General features: G+C 42.4%; 3 protein-coding genes across 7 annotated transcripts in view; 2 read left to right on the top strand and 1 right to left on the bottom strand.

Annotated features, from left to right (window-relative positions):
* sv (paired box protein shaven) overlaps positions 1–4578 on the top strand; it is an 81028-nt gene extending 76450 nt beyond the window's left edge. For all 5 annotated transcript variants that reach the window (XM_046618477.2, XM_046618451.2, XM_046618442.2 and 2 more), the window contains one exon: positions 104–4578. In XM_046618477.2, the coding sequence (XP_046474433.1) occupies positions 104–417 (314 nt within the window). In that variant the 3' untranslated portion in view covers positions 418–4578. The remainder of the gene's footprint in view (positions 1–103) is intronic.
* Positions 4579–6491: 1913 nt separating this feature from the next.
* LOC124215287 (cysteine-rich protein 1) lies at positions 6492–12749 on the bottom strand. Its single transcript, XM_046618490.2, has 3 exons — positions 12576–12749; positions 7128–7280; positions 6492–6893 (listed from the first exon to the last, which is right to left on the bottom strand). The coding sequence occupies exons 1-3, from the start codon at positions 12613–12615 to the stop codon at positions 6850–6852; spliced, it is 237 nt and encodes a 78-aa protein (XP_046474446.1). The 5' UTR covers positions 12616–12749; the 3' UTR covers positions 6492–6849.
* Positions 12750–12771: 22 nt separating this feature from the next.
* Positions 12772–19314, top strand: LOC124215262 (transient receptor potential channel pyrexia). Its single transcript, XM_046618429.2, has 8 exons — positions 12772–14490; positions 14727–14979; positions 15050–15252; positions 15327–15533; positions 15605–15939; positions 16624–17185; positions 17383–17633; positions 17724–19314. Exons 1-8 carry the CDS (start codon positions 14077–14079, stop codon positions 17887–17889), a joined length of 2391 nt encoding a protein of 796 aa, XP_046474385.1. The 5' UTR covers positions 12772–14076; the 3' UTR covers positions 17890–19314.

Below are 19314 nucleotides of genomic sequence, written 5' to 3'. Positions count from 1 at the left end.
TGTTTCAAGCGGTTTGAATAGCGGCAATTCGACGAGAAAGAAGTCTCGATGATCGACCGACCCTTGAGGCTAATTTTTCCCCCCTTGATCTCGCGTTGCTTAGATTCGACGTACTACTACTGCAATGGGGACACGCTGGCGTCTTCCCATAACGCTGGGCAACAGGGAGGCGGAAGTGGGATGGGAATCGGTGTCGGGTGCGGCAATAGCAACAACGGCAACAACGGCAACAACCACAACCACAACCATAACCACAATCACAACGCGGGTTCGGAGAGCAGCGCAGAAGTAGCGAGCCGTTCGCCGTTGGCAGCAACGAGGGCGAGCAGCGGCGCTAGCGCAGCTTCGCCAACCGGAAGCGCCTGCGTAAAACCCGAGCATCCGATCGCAACGCCCACGGATTTGTACCTCGGTTGAATCTCGTCTTTCGTTATCGTTGTTATCGTGACGACGAAAGTGCAGCATTCGATTTGTGAACTGACGCCATATCATAACGGGGAGGGGGAGAGAAAACGCCGACGAGGGGCTTGCCGAAAGTTTGATGAGGGTGCAAAGGGAAGGGGGAAATCATGACCACTGATCTCTTATTCTACGGACGTAGTATGTCTGATGACGAATGACGTTATTGCGACGAGTTTCGCGGTTCAATTACAACGTACGACGATGCAATGTCATCCGATTGTTGCAACACGCGGAGAAATTGTAGATAAATATACCAAACCTTCACCCTGAGTGAAAGTATCGAATTGAGAATAATCGTATAATTGGACTTGAATGATAATCGTGAGCGGACGGTGACGCTTTCAGCGTTCGTTGAAATGATTCCTTTTCTGGTTGCAACGTTGCACGTGGCATACGTCTGTCGTGTACTATATGTATATAATGTGCGAATCGGGGTAAAAGGCGAGCCGATACCATCATCGTCTCTGAAATTCGATTAGCGAAAGAACAATATTATACACGCAGGTATATTCCGGTGACCCGCGAGCAGCTGCCGCAGCTTTTAGATAGTTTAATTTTTATCCTTAATTAACTGATTAATCATTAATTCCTATAACATAGAGCGTAATTTTTATGCAATCATTTTGCCAATCACACCGAACATACCTATTTATACACACTGAGATACATGGTATCCTTATTATGACTATGATTATGATTATGATTATTATTGTATTAAATTATAACTTGAATAAGTTGCGTTAACGTGCGCAGATGTGATTATAACGTCTCCCCGGTACGTACTAATTAAAACCCAGGTAATCTTTTGTTATTTGTATGATATCTATAATTAATTATAATAATCGCGGTTTGATTGAGATTTATTTATTTCTATTTTATTTCAATTTTGTTTTCTTTCTTTTTAAATTTTCTTCTCTGTTCAAATTATAACGACACATTTTTATTGTAATTACATCTATTCGTCATTATTATCGTACTTTTAAGAATATATTATATATACATGAATATATATATATATATATATATATATATATATATATATATATATATATATTTTGTAGAAACCAAAGACCACGAAGTCGTGTTCGACAGGCAGAGTTTACAGCGACTTTAATTACGCGATTCTTATTATTAAAACTATATTATTATTTTTATATTATACTTATCTGTGCAGGTTATTATAGGCATATACACACGTATAAATATACGGAGAGTCCTTCTTGAAAGGACCCGCTCGACAATTGCTACTCGTCTAGTTTATAAGCGTGGCCAACTTCGTAAAAATGTTACCGGCATGGTAGGCAGAGTCACCGACGCGTAGTGTCGATTCTAGGGAATTTATTCTTACCAGCAAAGGTTTGCTTCAGGCTTCGAGCACGGATGTCAGCCAATCAAGATTAAGGAAGTTGGATCGCGCGCGCTACGAACAGATCCTTTTAAGAAGAACTCTCGGTATATGTTATCATCACGATTATATCATACATAATTGTTGTAAATAAAATTTATTATACACGGTGATGCGTGCACGACGTTTTTCAATATTATAGTATACACATAAATGTACCTATATATGCATGCATATAAAAATTGTATGAATAGCTCGAATTGTATGAGAATAAATGGATTATTTTTCTTTCGTAAGGAAGACAGTTTATGTCAAATAACAGCTAAAATAAAGCTGTCGAGGGATATAACACCTGCAGATGACAAAGTCGCAAGTTGATGAGAACAAACAACAATAATAAACAATGAGTGTATTAAAAATCGATTAAATTTCAACTCTTTGACAGCACCTATATGTTATGTACATGTATATAGGTATATATATATATACATACATCTGAAAGCCGGTACGTCACCGTGTTTTTATTATTATTGTCATAGATATACATATATATAAATCCTATGTCTAAACCGACTTTCGTTTAATTTGAAATAAATAAATTTAAAAAAACAAAAAACAAACACGACTGCGACAGCAAGAAACTAAAGAAAACCGAAGAAGGCTACAATTTTCGCGAATCGATGGTCGCTGTGTATCTTTCCCGATTAATCTATAGTATATTTGTAAAGACTATACCTCGCGCGCGTTACCCTATTTTTCTTTCACGTCGTACATCTCTGAAAGAATTTTGACTACCCCGTTTTGCACCCCCATTTTCGGTTTGCCAGTCGGAAATGGCCGTCGTGTCTCGCCGCGGAATCGCCTTTACAGTCTCCCGATGTCCATACAGGGGCAGAAAAGCTCGCCGGAAATTTTTTTTTTTTGCGAAATGAAACTGAAAGAAAGTATAGAACCATACACTCGTAGGTATGCTAAACGACGTACCGTATGCGATGATCGTTCTGATTATCACGTTCTTAATCATAATATTATATAAATGCTTATATATAATATTATATTACTGTACGATAATTACATTTTATTTTCTGTACACTAGTAGGTATATATGATACGATATATCACCACCTATGTAAGATAGATTACATAAATTGTAACTAGTGAAAATCAACCTCTATATAATAGAATGTAACATAAATTGATATAAGTATATATCAATATATTTGTATAAATATATGTATATACATATACTTTACAGGTATATATATAAAATAATGTAATACTGCACTTGATGATATGTCAAAATGACGATATTCAAAATCCAATTCGTGGTAATTTTAATAATAATTATTATTATTCTTCTAAATTTCCGCGTCGAACATTTTACGAAAATCAGGAAGAAACCAAAAAACTTGAATAATAATAATAAGAGTAATAACGTATTCAACATTAACTCGAAGACAGAATCGCATAACAATTTTGTGTCACGTTTGATTTCCGCGATCCTCGAGAAAACAGAGTCTGATCGCGATCTGTAATAATAATTATTATTATCAAATTAGCGTATTTAATTATGATCTTATACGTGCATATTTCACCTATAATTTAAACACGACCATCATCTATTACTTGCTACGATTTATCCACAAATGTACGTACTTTTCATTGTTGAAGCTACTTTATGAATATTATTAATTTTTTTTTTCATTATTATTATTATCATTATTATTATTATCACTATGACTATTATTACTATTATTATTTAATACTTTTATTATTTATTAATTACATACGATGATGACCTAAGTGTAATAAGTTTTGCCAAAGAACACTATAAAAAAAAAAAAACGAAAACAAACAAACAAACAAACAACAAAAAAGAAAAAAAAACAGAACAAAGCAATATAACGGTAATACTTTATATATTATATATACAGCCCACTATAATAATGCAATTGAAATAAAAATTTTAATAAATGAATAAAAATTATATAAAAAAGGGAAAATAAAACGAAGCAAGAAAGAATGAGAAATATAACGATTTAAAGAATTATATAGAGAATTATGAAATGGAAAGTCACCTCTCTAATACACATATATACGTACATGTATATGTATATATATATATATATATATATATATATATATAAAAATATTGAACAGTTACCGTCAGATCGAAAATGCGATTGTGTAAATGTACAACACCGATTCAGAATTCTACCGGTACATTCCTCGTGAAACAGAGCTACGAGAATTTCAACAACAGTGAAAAAGATTACGAGAAAAACTTTCAAATTAACTATTGCGACCGGCAAGTACGCCACAAGGATTTGTATTTAAATTATTTGAATCTGCATATACACATACTTGCAATATATACGTATAGAGCCAAAATTTAAATCAGTTAAACTTTTATTACACGCGTAAAGTATATAGTATACTTTTGTACAATAAATTTATCATTGTGTTGTGTTGTTTTCTAGAACTTATAATCGATTAATTGATATCGTCCGACTCTCGGCGTTCGATGTGCGTGCGTTTTTTCCGCGGGTGTGATTACGTGTACATGCGTGTTTGAAATGAACAAGCCCTCAACCTAAACCTCCGAACTCGTCGTTCCGTTTGCACCACTCTTTCTCATGTTTCGCTGTCGACTCATGGAGAATTGAAAAAATTATTAATAGAAAACAGAAGAAATGAAAGAAAAAGAGAAAAAAAAATAAATAAATAAAATACCAAAAGAATGAAAACTCTGTAAATCCTTTTTAAATAAATATGAAGTTTATATATCCTTTCTCTGTGTATTATACTTTCAACTTTGCGTAACGCGATCGTAGCTCAGATTTCTTAATTAAACGTTTGTAAACGATTTTATGATACTTACTCACATTTTCTTTTTTTTTTTTTTTTTTTCGCCCCTCGTTTCTTACAACCAACCTGAGTCGCGAAGAAAAAGTATAAAAACGCGTCGCGGACTTGGAATATCTCGCGGTGAAATTTCGGTTCACAGGAATCGGCACACTTGGAGATCTATAACCTGCTTTATCGCGCGATATCTCATTGCCCAGAAGCGAGGAAAATCAATCGATACAGAATTCGAATCAAAGCAATACTTGACCGAGGACCACTTACAGTTTGGTAAACAAGGCCCATTTCCAATTATGAGAGGCCGATTTTTCGGTCACCGAACCCTTTTGAATTACGAGACAATTAATTCCGGTTCTATTTTTCATTTGGAGCCGGTAATTGGGTCGTCTAGGAAACTCGCAGCGATGATGAGGCTGCAATTGGCTCCCGCCATGCAGTAGCTGAGCTGTACAACCGAACCGGGACGATTTTTCGCCCAGCTGCAGACCTTTTAATCGGATCGAATTATAAGCGACGCGTTTATTCGCGAGAGCGTATCTTCTCACCTTGCGTGTATAATTGCACCGTTCCATTCTGATTAAAAATATACTTGTAGTACAGATGCCTTGTTCTCGCCTGCCGTCAGAATCTGGAGCGATTTCTAATACGCGCTGTCGCGAATGCGCTTTTTTCAATATACAATTCCATTTCATTCCGTGTCGAAGCTGGGGCCTTTTTTCTACATCTCCGTAGAGGAAATGGAAACTTTTCGGCGTTCGCGATCCGAATTACCGATCAATGAATATCGATATGGGAATCCACCAATATGTGGGCAATATTTGTGTACTATTTGACAGTGTACGACACGGGTGAATTGAAAATAATAAATTTGAAGTTCGAGGAATAGAATCGAGGAAACAAACGAGGTGTAATCATTGAATTTGGCTCAACTCGACCGCGGTCGAGAGACTCTTGGTGTTGTAAGACGGTTTCGACTTGCGGTTGACTTGCGGAATTTCCGCTGATCGTGTTGTATTAACAGTTAGTTATTTGCCGCGTCAACTTTTAACGAAACTAGTCCGTTTTATATACGATGGGTGTCAAACCATCGTCGCCGTTTTATACCCTAGATCGGTATTCGTGTGGGTGTAGTGCTCTCGGTGAGCGAAGCTTGTACACAAATGTGTAAAGTGGACTGCGACGCATCTGGAGCATAACGATGTTCGCTTACTTTTATGCGCTATCTTTACTGGATTATTTATGCGCCTATCGAGATCTCGAATCCCCTTATTCGTATTCTTCGCGCCTATTAAGGCGAGCATTAATAAGCCCATTCACCTGCCCCTCGACTCTGTTTCACAATCGAGATGTTTTTTTTTCTTTCATATCGAGTTACAAAGTACCGAATGCGTGAATGAAAAAATTGCAGACATTCTGCAAGAGTGCGTGAAATCAGAATCAGTTCCAAACCGTATACCTAGCGTGGCATCCACAATATTGAAACTTACCGCTGCTAACTTGTCGACTGCTGGTAAGGCAGCTAGATTACCATTCGAAACTGATAAATGGCTGTCTTACCGGTCGAGGATCCATAGCATCTGAGCTTTCCGGCTAATGGAAAGTTGCGTTTTATCTTGACCAGTTAAAGCATCGACTCGTCTTACACTGCAAGCTTACTAATTGCGATATTGCTCGAGCTGCTCGTTCGATAAATTCAAAAGATGCAACTGGCAAAACTACTGCGAGTACACGGGATGAATAAACGGAGCTGATTGTGAGATAAGACGTAAATGTTGTCCGGTTGTCACGAATGGGTAACGAGGTATCGAGTTATAATCACTTACGAGTCATGACGATATGTTTATTAGTCCGAACGATCATTACATGCGAACTTTGTCATATGATTTTTTTTTCTAATCTTATTCTGTTCCAATAAATGCATTACGCTTGAACTTTGTGCGATAGCTATTGTAAAGTTATATGCATGTGTAATTACAAAACAATTGTTATTTTATACGCTTATAGTTGAAGGTACTTTATATCAGCGATATGTAATTAGGTACGTTATGCTTATTACATAGATAATGTAGGGTATATTTATGTGTCGTTAACATATACGGTTATTATACTGGCGTTATTGTGGTTGGAACGTTTCTTTTGGAATGTAGGTCGCCACCACCCTCAAGTGTAAAATGCGTTTACTTCTTGTAAACATAACTCTCAGCACCGCCTCGTCCAAAGCCTGTAATTATCATAGAGGGATTTTATGAGTTATCCAACTTTAAGACGTGAGAATTGTTAGTGGTAATTAATTTCTACAAGTTAAATGTGAACCAAAATGAAATTGAAAATTGCTAAAGGAGAATAATAAAATGCATAAAACTTGAAGAAATTCTCGTCCGCTTGTGGTGATTATGAATAATTCTGGTTTCGTTTGTTCGCAGGCATCGAATCGGAGAATCAAAAAGTGTCTCACCTCCGGGGCCGAATAACGCGGCGTAACAAGGCTGATTGCAGTACGGTTTACCCTCATGCTCGGCGTGGCTGCCGGGGGTCAAAGTCTTGTTGCACTTTTCGCATCTCAGACATGCGCTGTGCCAGTCCTTTCCCAGGGAGGTTTTTCGTTCCGCTGCACAAAAACAGAGAAGTATGGAGACTTTACACATATACGCGTTGTAGAAAACAGGAACAAAAGGAAAACCAACGGGTTGTAAAAGGGGGAGGAATAAGCATAAAAATGCGAGACGACTCGCAGGCCGCGCTTTGGAACCAAGAGAAATGAATAAATCGATGCAACCGAGCCGACGCATTAGCAATTTTCTAATTAAGAATTTCAAGAAGACACCAGGCGCCCTCTGAGACCCGGAGCTTTCTTTCTCATGAAAAACCCCTTTTCACGCATGGTGTGAACTCGGCGATGTCCGCGGGGAGCGAACACGGAGCCCGCAAAACCGAGCATTGTCGCACCGGGTGTTTTGTTCTTTTCAAAGAATCCGCGGCGCATGCATGCATCCATCATCCCAAATGAGTTTGCGATATCGTATTAAATGGGGATGTTTATTACGCATCGCTACTCGCCGCCAGGTACTTGAATTACCGCATCGTGGCAATCACGAGTAGATATCGGCAGCCGTAACAGCCAATGCCTTTGTTTCTCAACGGCACCGATTCATCGTTCCACCGAAGAGCGTCGAGTGCACCGCGCCAATGTAAAATCGGTGCACGTCAAAATGTATACAGATTCACAGTTGTCACGCGGAATCTCATTGGTCCAAATGATCGCGCGAAATTTCTGCGAACAACGGGGCTGATTCGTGAATCGAGAGTAGAGTCATTAAAATCTGACGTTTAGAAATTGGGATCCGCAATCCGTAAGGTCGTGTAATACTCCTACCCTTACCGAAAGAACAAACTCACCCTTTTGCTCCCTATATTAGATAAGCAAACGAACGGAAATACTTCAAGTTTTGACGGTCCATACGTAATTATTATAATTCCTAGTTCTCGTCTAGCGACTTCGATATTGTATGAAAACAGTTTCACGAAGGCTCATTCTACTCCTCATTGTTTCCGTCATTGCCCAAAGTATCTAAACCATGCACTTTTTGACCCCTGAAATGCGGGAAATTTGGGAATAGTAGCACGTGTTAAAAAACCGCACATTTTTTTGACGATTATCGATGCACCGTCGAAATTTGAACCCTATCCATACGTTTATTTAATATAGGAAGCAAACGGGTGAGTTTGCCTGGTCGGTAAAGGTAGCAGAACTATACGACCTTAACCAGCGTATCCAAACCCTCGAGGGTTAGTTATTAGCGCGAACAATTCGCAGGCTGCGGTTGTGTAGTGGCTCTCATCTACGGGTCCATCAGCGTAACAAATCCGCGTTATGTAAACCAGAAGCATCCAAGTCGCTCCCTAGGCCGAGAGATGGAAAGAGTGCGGGCCGGAGGGACGAGGAGGAGGATAACGGATGCTGGGCAACCCCACTTTCATTGCCATTTCGCCGCAAACAAACCTGTCGCTCTCATCTCCGGGCGCCCGGTCCGCTCTTCTTGTTATTACCTAGGCAGAGAAGAAGGCCGTCGGAGCGGGCAGAAGAGCTTTGTTGCTGTCCTCGCAGGCGGATGGATGCTTCATTGTTGTACAGTGGGCGACGGCGATGTCGAAACGCCGGGTCCGTATACGCAACCTTCCTCTCTACGGTTTCGCGCCTGTGTGGATTTGCGCACCGCGTACACCTGGCCAACTTCACTCCGCCCCCGAGTCCTGACGAGCTTTCGACCGAATCGCTCTAAGCTCATCAACGACTCCGATGCTGCCATCGGCAACCCTCGCGGCTCTTTCGACAAAGACGAAACGTTCGGAGTAGGGTGGTCCTTAAAAAGGTCATTTTTTAATTTCCAGCAGCGCGCCCCCCAAATCGGCCCGACGTAATTTTAAAATAATTCCCTAATTTTCTCAGATTTTTATCTCGACTCTAACCCGCGCATATCAAATCAAATCTACCGAACAGATTTAGACAAAATTTGGTAAAAGAGGATTTTTGGGTCGCTGATTACGAATTTCAACTCAGAATTACAAAATTCAAAGTTTCGGGTCCAATATGGTGGATTAAAACCGCAAACGTCACTTGATATTGCCATATTGAATTCACCATTTTGAATTTTGTAATTTCGAGTTCAGATTCGTAATTACGGACCCACGAAACCCCCCTGAACCAAATTTCATCTAAATCCGTTCGGTAAAACTGATTTCCCCTGAAAGGGTGGAATGGGATCCATCCCTTTTGGGACATAGGTTAGAGATGAAAGTCTGAAAAAAATAGGAAATTCTTCTTGAACTATCTCGAGCCGATTTGCCGAGCGAGCCGGTCGAAATTAAAAAATTATATTTTCAAGGATCACCCTAGTGCGCAGCTACTCAAAATTCACCCCTCGTTTCACCCCTCTTCAAGAATCACCCACGCATATTTACCGAGAGAATCAACGCCGTCGAGTGTACATGCATATCGCCGCACCCGGCTGATGAGTCCGGATACTCGGTGGGTAGAATCAGAAGACCGCAATACGGTAATTATTTTTTTACCAACTTTTGATCCCTTGACTAATTTCTGCCTACATGCTCCTTTTTCTGCAGAGTCTACTTATTTTTCACGGTTCCAATTACTCGACCGAGGCTACAATTTTTAGCTACATTTCTATATTTCATAGGAAACGTTTCAGGATTGGTTCGGTTTGTGACCGGATGACACCGCGATTGGCTCGTAGATTCTTTTCGGTCACCGCGTAGGTGCGGTTCCACGTATGGATACATTAGTTCGTATACGCTCAAGTATGCAACGCTGGTGCGTGAGACGCACGACGCTTTCAGCGTCACTCGTCAACGACTCCGAAACAGAGCTGGGCTCTATTCACGAGGTAGACGGGTTTTTATCAAAAGACTCCGATGTACAGCATGCGTCGGTATGCACGAGGTACCGAACCGTGTAAAACGGGGTCCAAAAGTGCGCGCCTTGTACGCGGAGCGAGAGTCGTATTATGGGGCCAGAAGTTAGCCGCGTTCGTTGATACTGGTATGATAATAAGTACGTACTTATTGGAGAAGATTTTGAGCTATATCGAGAAAGAATTGTTACAGTTACTCAACGCTGCTACGCTCATGTAATCAGCTGTAGTTTACCAATTTCTTAAAGCTTAAATATCTTATCCGCCGACAATTTCGAGATTATTTCACTTTGAGGGGTGTGTGAAGGTTTATCGAATACTACGAAATGTTTCGTAAGCTGATAATATAACGCGATACCGATTATATGGGAAAACAAACAATATACCTAGGCGATAAGCCGCCCAATTACGTTTAGTGCCATTTATTACCGTATAACGACATAGTTTCCTGCTTAACCGTGCAACTGACGCCTGATATTTTTCAACGACTAATCGCTACCTGATAATTAATTTTATACGCTCACGCGGATATCCGTCGGCTTCAACGAAGCGTCAGCTCGCGTAACTTTCCTCAATTTTTCACAAGCTTCTTTTTAACTCTGTTTCTGGTATTTCATTCGCGGTGTAAATACTGACACTGCGCATCAAGGAAATACGGAGAACCGTGTGTTTGAGGCGTAGCATTAAACGCTGTGTCGAAAATGTTATCTCAACACTCTCGCCGTGAAACCGATCAATGTGCAGAGCCATTTCCTTCCGCAGGGTCGTAATCGTTGCTTTCACCGTCATCACGGAGGGAGGATCTATCGTTAATCAATCGATTGGAGGAGTCGAATTCGATTACGTTACAAAAGAATAACCTTTCGACGATATGATTATCAAATCGAAGGTTTACCGATGTATAAATCGACGCGATAAATGTACAGCTTTTCGAATTCAAGTCTCGTGATCGATCACTGTCGGATTAAAGAGGAAAATTGAACGACGCGCTCATCGGTAAAGGTGAAAGGTATGAAGTTCTTTTTTCTCAACTCGCATGTACTATATTAACATACGACTTCGAACCGACGTCCATGTTTTCACACCTGTACGTATTAGAGCTCTGTGTACTCAGGTGCAGTTGTAACCTACACGTAACTCGAAGCGTGGATAGAGAAAGTTCTTGAAGGTTGAGAAGATGAGGTCACGGTTAGGTCCGCGTGATTCATCCGTCCGCATAATTTTAAACAACCTGTGCATAATTCCGCGCTTGGCTCGGATTCGGTAGCAAAAACTCAACGAGAATCGCGTCGATTTTTCAAGTACGCTGCACGAGGAGAGTAAAAGAGAACGTGTGCCTTCTTTCTTACGCATAACTGAGATCATCGCTAATTAAAATACAACTCGAAAGTCGCGTTATCGAGGAATAACAGCGCCGATAACAATGCCTTGACACAGTTCCACCATCCGCTGACACACAACGCGTTTCCGCAAGGACGTTTGTTTCTCTTCGACTTTGTTTGCAGAAATGCGCTCGGTTCGTTGCACCAATTACGCTTCAACGAAATTGTGGACGTTTTCTTTCGTTCTTGTAAAATTGTGTTTGTGAATTTTCTTTCTCTTGTTCGTTCCGGATCGCGTTGCGATGCAAGCAAACTGCCGACTCTCGCGCTTCCTTCGTTTTTGCAACGTTTGTCAAAAATCGCTGACCAAGAGAGACGCGTAAACGAATCGCCGGTCGTGTTGGCAAGGAATATACCCTCACGTCCAGTCGAGAAAACGTAAATTCGTGTTATAAAATATCCTTAATTTTTATGTGGAAGTCTCTCGACATTTTCCGCATCCGGTTGTGCACCGCGATACGGAGCTCAGACATCCGTCATCACATTCGTTTGCGTTTGGCTGATGTATTCACGTGTTGACGCTCACACATTCGTAACGATAATTATAATTAATCACAGAGGGACCCACCCACATACACCGAGGCTCGTAGCTTATTACGGCATAGTCGTAAATAAAAGTGACGCGGGAATCTCCGGATCATCAAAACTGAATCCTAGCGAAAATTGTAAGCTCGGTGCTAAGACTCGCGACACTGTTTTACCTAAGGCTTCATTTGTAATTGATTTAACTCAGCAGCGTATCAACCTGCAAACCGATTTCCCTTCAACATCAAAACCAACAATACGAGAGAATGAAACCGGAATAAACAAGGAATACTAAGAGCGTTGTTAAGCGAGCCTGAAATTATCCTTGAGTTATATACATTCGGTAAATGGTTTCGACCAGTTAACCGCAGCTTCCGCAGCTCTTTATTTTTTGCCCACTTTATCAAACTTCCTTACAATAACTTGAGTTGTACAACTTCTTTTTCCAGGCAGTGCAGATAAAAATCGACACACCTTTGTTCAGCCTTAAAGTGTGGAACAGGGTTCAGAAGAAAAATGGGGAAAATCTAATCTAAGATGGAAAAGCAGTGAAAGCAGAGGACTCACCGAAGTATACCGGCTTTTCGCACTTTGGGCAGTTCGGCATGATGCAGGCTAACTGGGCGTGAGCGTGGCTAGAAGCGAATCGTCTCTGAAGTCTGAGAAGCGTTCTTCGGCGTGGTCAACCGCTCACTAGATCGCGTCTGGTCCCGGTCGCCGGGTTTCCCCTCCTCTGGCCTTCCGTCCTGCTTCTTGCGTCCCGCAACGCGTTACGTTCTGCGTTATAATGCATCGCGTTCGATCCGTTCAAGCAGCCACTCGAGCCGATCGCAGCCCGGCTCTGAGAGATGAGATCACCGCAAACGCTGATGTAATCGGTTCGTATTTTGGCCCTCTTGTCATCCGGCCAATCGCAATGTTTCTGGAATCAATGCAACAAGCATCCCGATTCAAAATGCCTCAACTGGACGCAGAGACCCCGAATTTTTATCACCCTCGTACTCTTTGACCCAATTTTTTAGGGTCAAGACCGGGTGATTTGTGCTCCGATCTACTGTAACGCTTGGATTGATTGACATAGTACTTTCAAGGAAGGTCAATTAGATAGTCCGAGGATTATTTTCTTTCATTCTCTGAGAAATCAATTCATTCGCTCTTCTTTTCACCCGTAGGTCAATACCTTGTATAATTGACTTACGCCTAAAGCTTATCGCCGCACTTAAATTCGACAATGATCTGTGGTGAATGGAACCTACTGCTTTGGCATAGAAGATTGAAGGAATAAAGGAGCCAAAGGAAAGGAGAGACAAATAATGGGTAAGAATCTCAGACGCTGGGAGAAGCTCGGCGGGATCTGATATTGATTGATTGAGACAAGGTCGAAGCCATAAGTCATCGAGGCGCAGGCTGGAAAGTTTTGATCAGCCTCTAATACCTACTCCTGTCGTAGTAAAACCTTACCTGCGTCTGCGTAAGCAACCTATGATTTCCTTCGTCCATTCTCATTCTATTGAGTATGAATTTCGTCCCACGCACGTGGAGAAAGCCAGAAAAAATTTATTACGATCTATGCCCTATGATCTCTGATACGATATATATCGAATAATTTTCCAATTACTGCCAGTGACGAAGAGAAATTAAGACTGACTCGAGTGAATTTCGGAACTTTGACCGATGTCGAGAGCTCCGTCTCCTTGGTTCAATGTAACAATTCAGAATCAGGGGCTGGGCTCAATCTCAGATGAAAATCTGGCTTAGCCGAAATCAGTGTTTGAACCAAGATTTCGTCGTTACCAGGCCGATATACGGCGGGGCGATAATAAGGTTCACAAGAATTAACTAGGAGTTATAAGCGCACCGAGCAGCGACATTGCAAACAGCTAAATGACTTCCTCTGGTAACCACATCCTCGAATAAATAATGGAAGTAGAAATTGTTAGTGGTGTTCTTTCGTTCGTGGGTGTTGGGGGTTAGTTGCGTTTGATACTCACGAGATTACAGTCGGAGTAAGGATCGCTCTTTTCTTGAACGCCGTTCGTAGATCCCCAGGTTGAAATCTGATCAAGAGATGACGGTCTGCCGGGCCCCGGCGACGAAACTCGAGCTCATGACTCTCGTCGAGAACGGCGACGTGAAACAAGCGGTGCAAATCATCGAGTCCAGCAACACAAACGACCACCGAAGTTTCGTCGAGCCTTGCGGTTCGCTCCGAGTAACCCTCGTCCACCTCGCAGCCTGGCAAGGATACCTCAGCATCCTCCAGCGGCTTGAAATCTCGAATGCGGACCTTGACTCGAGCGACAAGTTAGGAAGGTGTGCGCTTCACCTGGCCGCACAGCAAAATCACGTCGACGTCGTAAAGTGGCTTTTGGAGCGAGGAGCTGCCGTCGAAAACCGATTCGAAGTCAGATTCTTACCCAAGGATGAACCTTACAGTGCCACCGCTTTAAACTCCTGGCCAAAGTGCGATATCGGACATAGTGTACGTACAAAAATCACAGTGTGTCCAAGGAGTCGAGTCCGTAGACAATTAATTGTTCAGATATTTGCGAAAGGGAAAGCCGGTTGAGGCTTTTATTTTTTTATTCCGGTAGGATTACCAAATTTTGTAAATTCATTCTTATTTTACAAGTATCCTGTTGATATACGTATAAGTATCCGGTCGCATGGTATTTCCGAATAATCTAAATCTTGATCCAAATCCATCCAAATCCTCAGCTGCCACTGCCGGAATGTTGGGGAAGAACGGCGCTTCACCAGGCGGTGAAAGCTGGACACGTCGACATAGTGAACCTCCTCCTGAAAGCCGGGGCGAACCCGGATGCCCGGGACCAGCGAGGAGTGACGCCCTTGCATCTGGCCGCCGTTACTGTGGACTCGAATGACCCAAAAGACATGTCGCGGTTCGAGAGGATCGTCGATATCCTCGTGTCCGCCTCGGCGTCCGTCAACATCGTCCACCCGGACACAGGTGAGTGTCGATCCAGTTCCCATCGTCTGTGGTTCAGTCGCAAATGGTTGACCTCTTGCTCTCCACCAAGGCACGACGGCGCTGCACCACGCCGTGACCCTGGGTAGCCGGGAAGCTACGAAGCGACTTCTCGAGGGCGGTGCCTGGCCGACGGCTCGTTGCATCGGAACAGGAATCACCCCGCTACATATTGCGGCTAGCGCCGGGTTCCACGACATCTTACGGATCCTGCTGTTTGACATGGACTCCTCTTTCGTCGATGTCCAGGACGAGGTTAGTGTGTTTTTGAGTTCCAAGTTGCCGGCACGAGGTGGAATCCCGACTCACATTAAGATGGCTTCGCGCAGGTTGGACGTACACCGCTTCATGCGGCAGCCTACCAAGGTCACCTTGCTTCCATTCGGGTTCTGGTAGACAGCGGGTCTAATTTGGCCTCGGAGACAAAGACGGGAGTGACGGTTATCGACGCCATATTCGAAAACATCGCCCGGCCGATCACCTTCATCACGAACATTCTAGACTCGCTGGTGCGGGGGACGGACAAAAACGTGAACGTAAGCACACCTCCACCCTAGTCCCTCTTCATCGGCGCTGATCTACAACAAGACTGATATTCTCCTTTCAGCAAGTCGTCCTGGACTTCAAGCCGTTGGCACCCCGAGACGAAATTCAGATGGCCGTGGTTTCTGCCCTGATTGGAGCTGTGCCGAGCATCGAGCAGATGACGATCCTCCAACACCCGCTAATCGAAGCCTTCCTTGGAATTAAGTGGCACCGGCTTCGTCCGTTCTTCTTCCTCCTCGTGATCATCCACGTGGTCTTCGTCCTCTCCTTGTCGTGCTACGCGATGATCCTCCTTCAGAAAGTTTTCGATATCGCGATACCTGCAGGCAGAGTCCTCATTCTCTGCGCCTGTATTATTCTTGGCCACAATCTACTCCAGCTGCTCATAGTGCCGAGGTGATTCTTAAGTATGGACGTTTCGGTGTCGAGGTCTTAATGAATAAGGTCAAATTTCGACGCTTTGACTCTGAGGGGGGTCCTCCTCGGAAAACTATCATATGTCATTTACTGTAACTGATAGAAATTACATGACTATTGTTTCACCAGAAGGAAGGAAGAAGAAAAACATTGAGAATCACTTACGTTTAAATACAATAAACCTCACGTGGGAGGTGAAACTTTCAATATAAAAGATCAAACAGCCATCGAGACGGTGAAAATACATAAAAGTGTATAGCGGCGGTAAATTCAATTAAACGTCAGTTAGTCCATGTGGTAGTCCAGTCATCACCCGAGCAATGACATGGAGAGGGATAAGTTTATTCTCACACCGAAATCCACCTTGATCCACCATTCTTAGAATTAAAAAGCTCACCTAGGTTGAGAGAAAAATGACACATTCTTATTCGGTTCCTTTGGAGACATAATGTAATTGAATTTAAGATCAATTAAACGAAAGTCAGGCGTGATAAATTTGACTTTATTTATTGAGACCTTCGAGATCTAGACGTCCATACACATTATCAAGATTATCAAGATAACGCCGAGAGAACAGTTTTATTAGCGATTATCAGGCTCCTCGCTAATTTTTGCCGAGTTCATTCGATCGACCGAGTTATTATTTGAGGTTCACTTTTTCAGGCACCACACGAGGCAGTTCGAAACCTGGTTGTCAGCCATCTGTGTGACCATTTCGATCGGAGTGGCGATTGCCGGAGAGTACCGTCCGACCATGATGGAAGCAACGAACCAGGCTGAGAGCGAAAGCTTTCGTCAGTGGATCCTGCAGTCCGTCAGCGTGGCCATACTCATCGCCTGGATCCAGATAATGCTGCTCATCGGGAGATTTCCAACCTTGGGGTACTACACGCTCATGTTCTCGACCGTACTGAAAAACGTCTTCAAGGTGCTCATAGCCTTCGTATGGCTTATCATTGGTTTCGCTCTGAGCTTCTCGCTTCTGTTCTGCGGCGGCGGACAGTTCACCGACTCCTGGAAGGCCGTGATCAAGACCATGGTCATGATGACCGGGGAGTACAACTTCGACGACCTCGTGAAAACGATGGATATTACGGAGAAAAACGTCGTTCTCCAATTTGTCGGAAGGATCGTTTTCCTCATGTTTGTCATGCTTGCCAGTATTGTGCTGATGAATCTAATGATCGGTTTGGCGGTCAGCGATATCCAGGGAATCTTGAAGGAGGTAATTTAATGACCTTTGAAACTCTACTAGCGTTGGCATGGTCCTGGTGTTATTCGAGAACGACGGACCTACCTGAAAGCAGGTAGTGCAACCAGCAACCCGACCCGGATTGCCCTTGACTATGAGTTATATCTGTGGGAGAGATCGGAAAATGACTCAGCTAATGCATGTAAATTTTGAAATTCCTGCGCGACTAGGGCTACATTCGTCGGTTGCTGAAGCAGGCCGAGTTCGTTGCTCACTTGGAGTGGGTCACGTCCCACCGGATTTTCAAAAGCCGGCTGGTTCCCAGATACCTGAGGATGATGTACGAATCGAAGAAGATGATCCCGACCCAAATAACGCTCGGCGTGTTGACGGAGTACGGAAAGAAGAACACTGGGATTTCCGAAGAGCTGATCGACGCCCTTTTCGACATCGCCATGAGGAACCGGGAACTTGACAAAGAGTAATTCGGCTTAACGAAACTTTCTACGGCCACAGGCTACACATTGCCTACGGGAACGTTTCAAGTAAGCTTCATTGTTTTGTGTTTCAGGTGCGAAAGTCACTCCCCGTCTTCCAAAAGAAACGAAGACTGTTTCAACGAAACGGTACCTTCCTGCCAGCATGGAGTCAAGGAATTCTTTCGTGAAAATCTGCGCACGCAAAGAATGCAGTCCATAAGACGTAAGCTGGGTAGGCGGCGAAAAAGCGCAATCTGATTGAAAACCATAGGCAACGCGCGTTACGTAGGTACGATGGAATTTTACAAGCTGAATTCTCAGTGCTCGGGCATTTGTTATAGGAAAATTTATGACCGAACTATTCTTGCTGCAATTTTGTTTGCCGTGAACCAACGCTTGACCAATGACAGGTGATGGAAATTATCTTGCAGCCTAGATGAAATTTCAAGCGTGTAATGGTGGCCATATTGAAAATACGTCACAAACATATTTTATTAAGAACTTTAAAACGTAGATTTAAAAATTCAGCCAGTTCCACAGCGACGGATGATTTGAAGCGCGGAAAATTAAAATCTGAATGTGTAGTTAATCGGTAAAACAGGAACACGTAAATCTGAAGAAAAAAAACGTAATACTCATTCAACAAGGCAAGTATACTCGATCAAAAGACGTAGCGAGAATAAATATGCACTGATAAAAAGCATAGCAAAACTCGTAGAATTCACCTCAGCCGGTAATGAAGGCAGGCTCGTGTGTAGTCGTGTTCAGTTGCCGAGAGACTTGGTTACCCGCGAGATACGGTCTGTTTGTAGCCCTACAGATGTCAGAGGTAGGCAGAAAGAATGCCGATATAAGGCAAGTGAATTATCCGTGTTCAAACCTGAATTTCATCCGATTGAAATAATTCACTGGACTAGCAAATTTTAATGATAATATAGTCACAGCAAGATATTAGCTGTCGAAATCAAAATTTTCAACGCAACAGCAAAGGTTTCACAAGCATAGCCAAGCGAAGTTCCAATGTAGCAAACCCGTCAACTAAACTTGCAAATTCCTGGCTGCTGCAACCGAATTTTTTTGCTACGACGATATTGATACCAAAACTTGCTGGTTTAGCAAGTTATTTTTTCTTTTCGACAAGTACTCCCTGCACCAGCTGTCCGGAAATCATTTCCTATACGTTGATTCAAATATACATTTTTGTGTTTGTACTGCATATTGCGATTTACGCACGCTGGCCATGCAGCAACTTCACAATCAGTTCAGTTTTCTCAGTCATCACTTGTGATGCGCAGGTACAAATGATCCGAGAATAAGTGATTTGTTTCAATTGGGTTATACATATGATATACTATTGTAATTTTCACAAGCGAACAGGCACCTCCGATTTTTAAAGTACTTTGTAAACCAGACCCCCGAAATCTGCAAAGTAGTCGGACAATTGTTCGGTCACGAGAAATTTATGATAATCATTTATAACGTGTCGGTGATTAAGGAGAAAATAATCATAGGTCTATATTTTATCACTCGGTTGTATTCGCAACTTATGATTTTTATTTCGTTTATTCTATACTACTCCATATTTATACATTAATTATAATTATTGGAGTACAATTATATACAGCAATGTCACATTTCCAGTAATTTTGTCTGATTCCACAATGATGTCGCATGCGTCTTCTT

Source organism: Neodiprion pinetum, chromosome 1, assembly GCF_021155775.2.
Source record: "Neodiprion pinetum isolate iyNeoPine1 chromosome 1, iyNeoPine1.2, whole genome shotgun sequence".
Classification (NCBI taxonomy): domain Eukaryota; kingdom Metazoa; phylum Arthropoda; class Insecta; order Hymenoptera; family Diprionidae; genus Neodiprion; species Neodiprion pinetum.
This window is presented reverse-complemented; position numbering and strand designations above follow the sequence as displayed.

Excerpts from the sequence above, each read along its gene's own strand:
- LOC124215287 (XM_046618490.2), bottom strand. The coding sequence starts at position 12,615 with ATGCCGAACTGCCCAAAGTGCGAAAAGCCGGTATACTTCG. Across the intron at positions 7,281-12,575 it reads CGAAAAGCCGGTATACTTCG|CGGAACGAAAAACCTCCCTG; the intron begins GTGAGTCCTCTG and ends GTTTTTGTGCAG. Across the intron at positions 6,894-7,127 it reads CGCGTTATTCGGCCCCGGAG|GCTTTGGACGAGGCGGTGCT; the intron begins GTGAGACACTTT and ends TGATAATTACAG.
- LOC124215262 (XM_046618429.2), top strand. The coding sequence starts at position 14,077 with ATGACGGTCTGCCGGGCCCCGGCGACGAAACTCGAGCTCATGACTCTC. Across the intron at positions 15,253-15,326 it reads TCGTCGATGTCCAGGACGAG|GTTGGACGTACACCGCTTCA; the intron begins GTTAGTGTGTTT and ends GGCTTCGCGCAG. Across the intron at positions 17,186-17,382 it reads TCCAGGGAATCTTGAAGGAG|GGCTACATTCGTCGGTTGCT; the intron begins GTAATTTAATGA and ends CTGCGCGACTAG.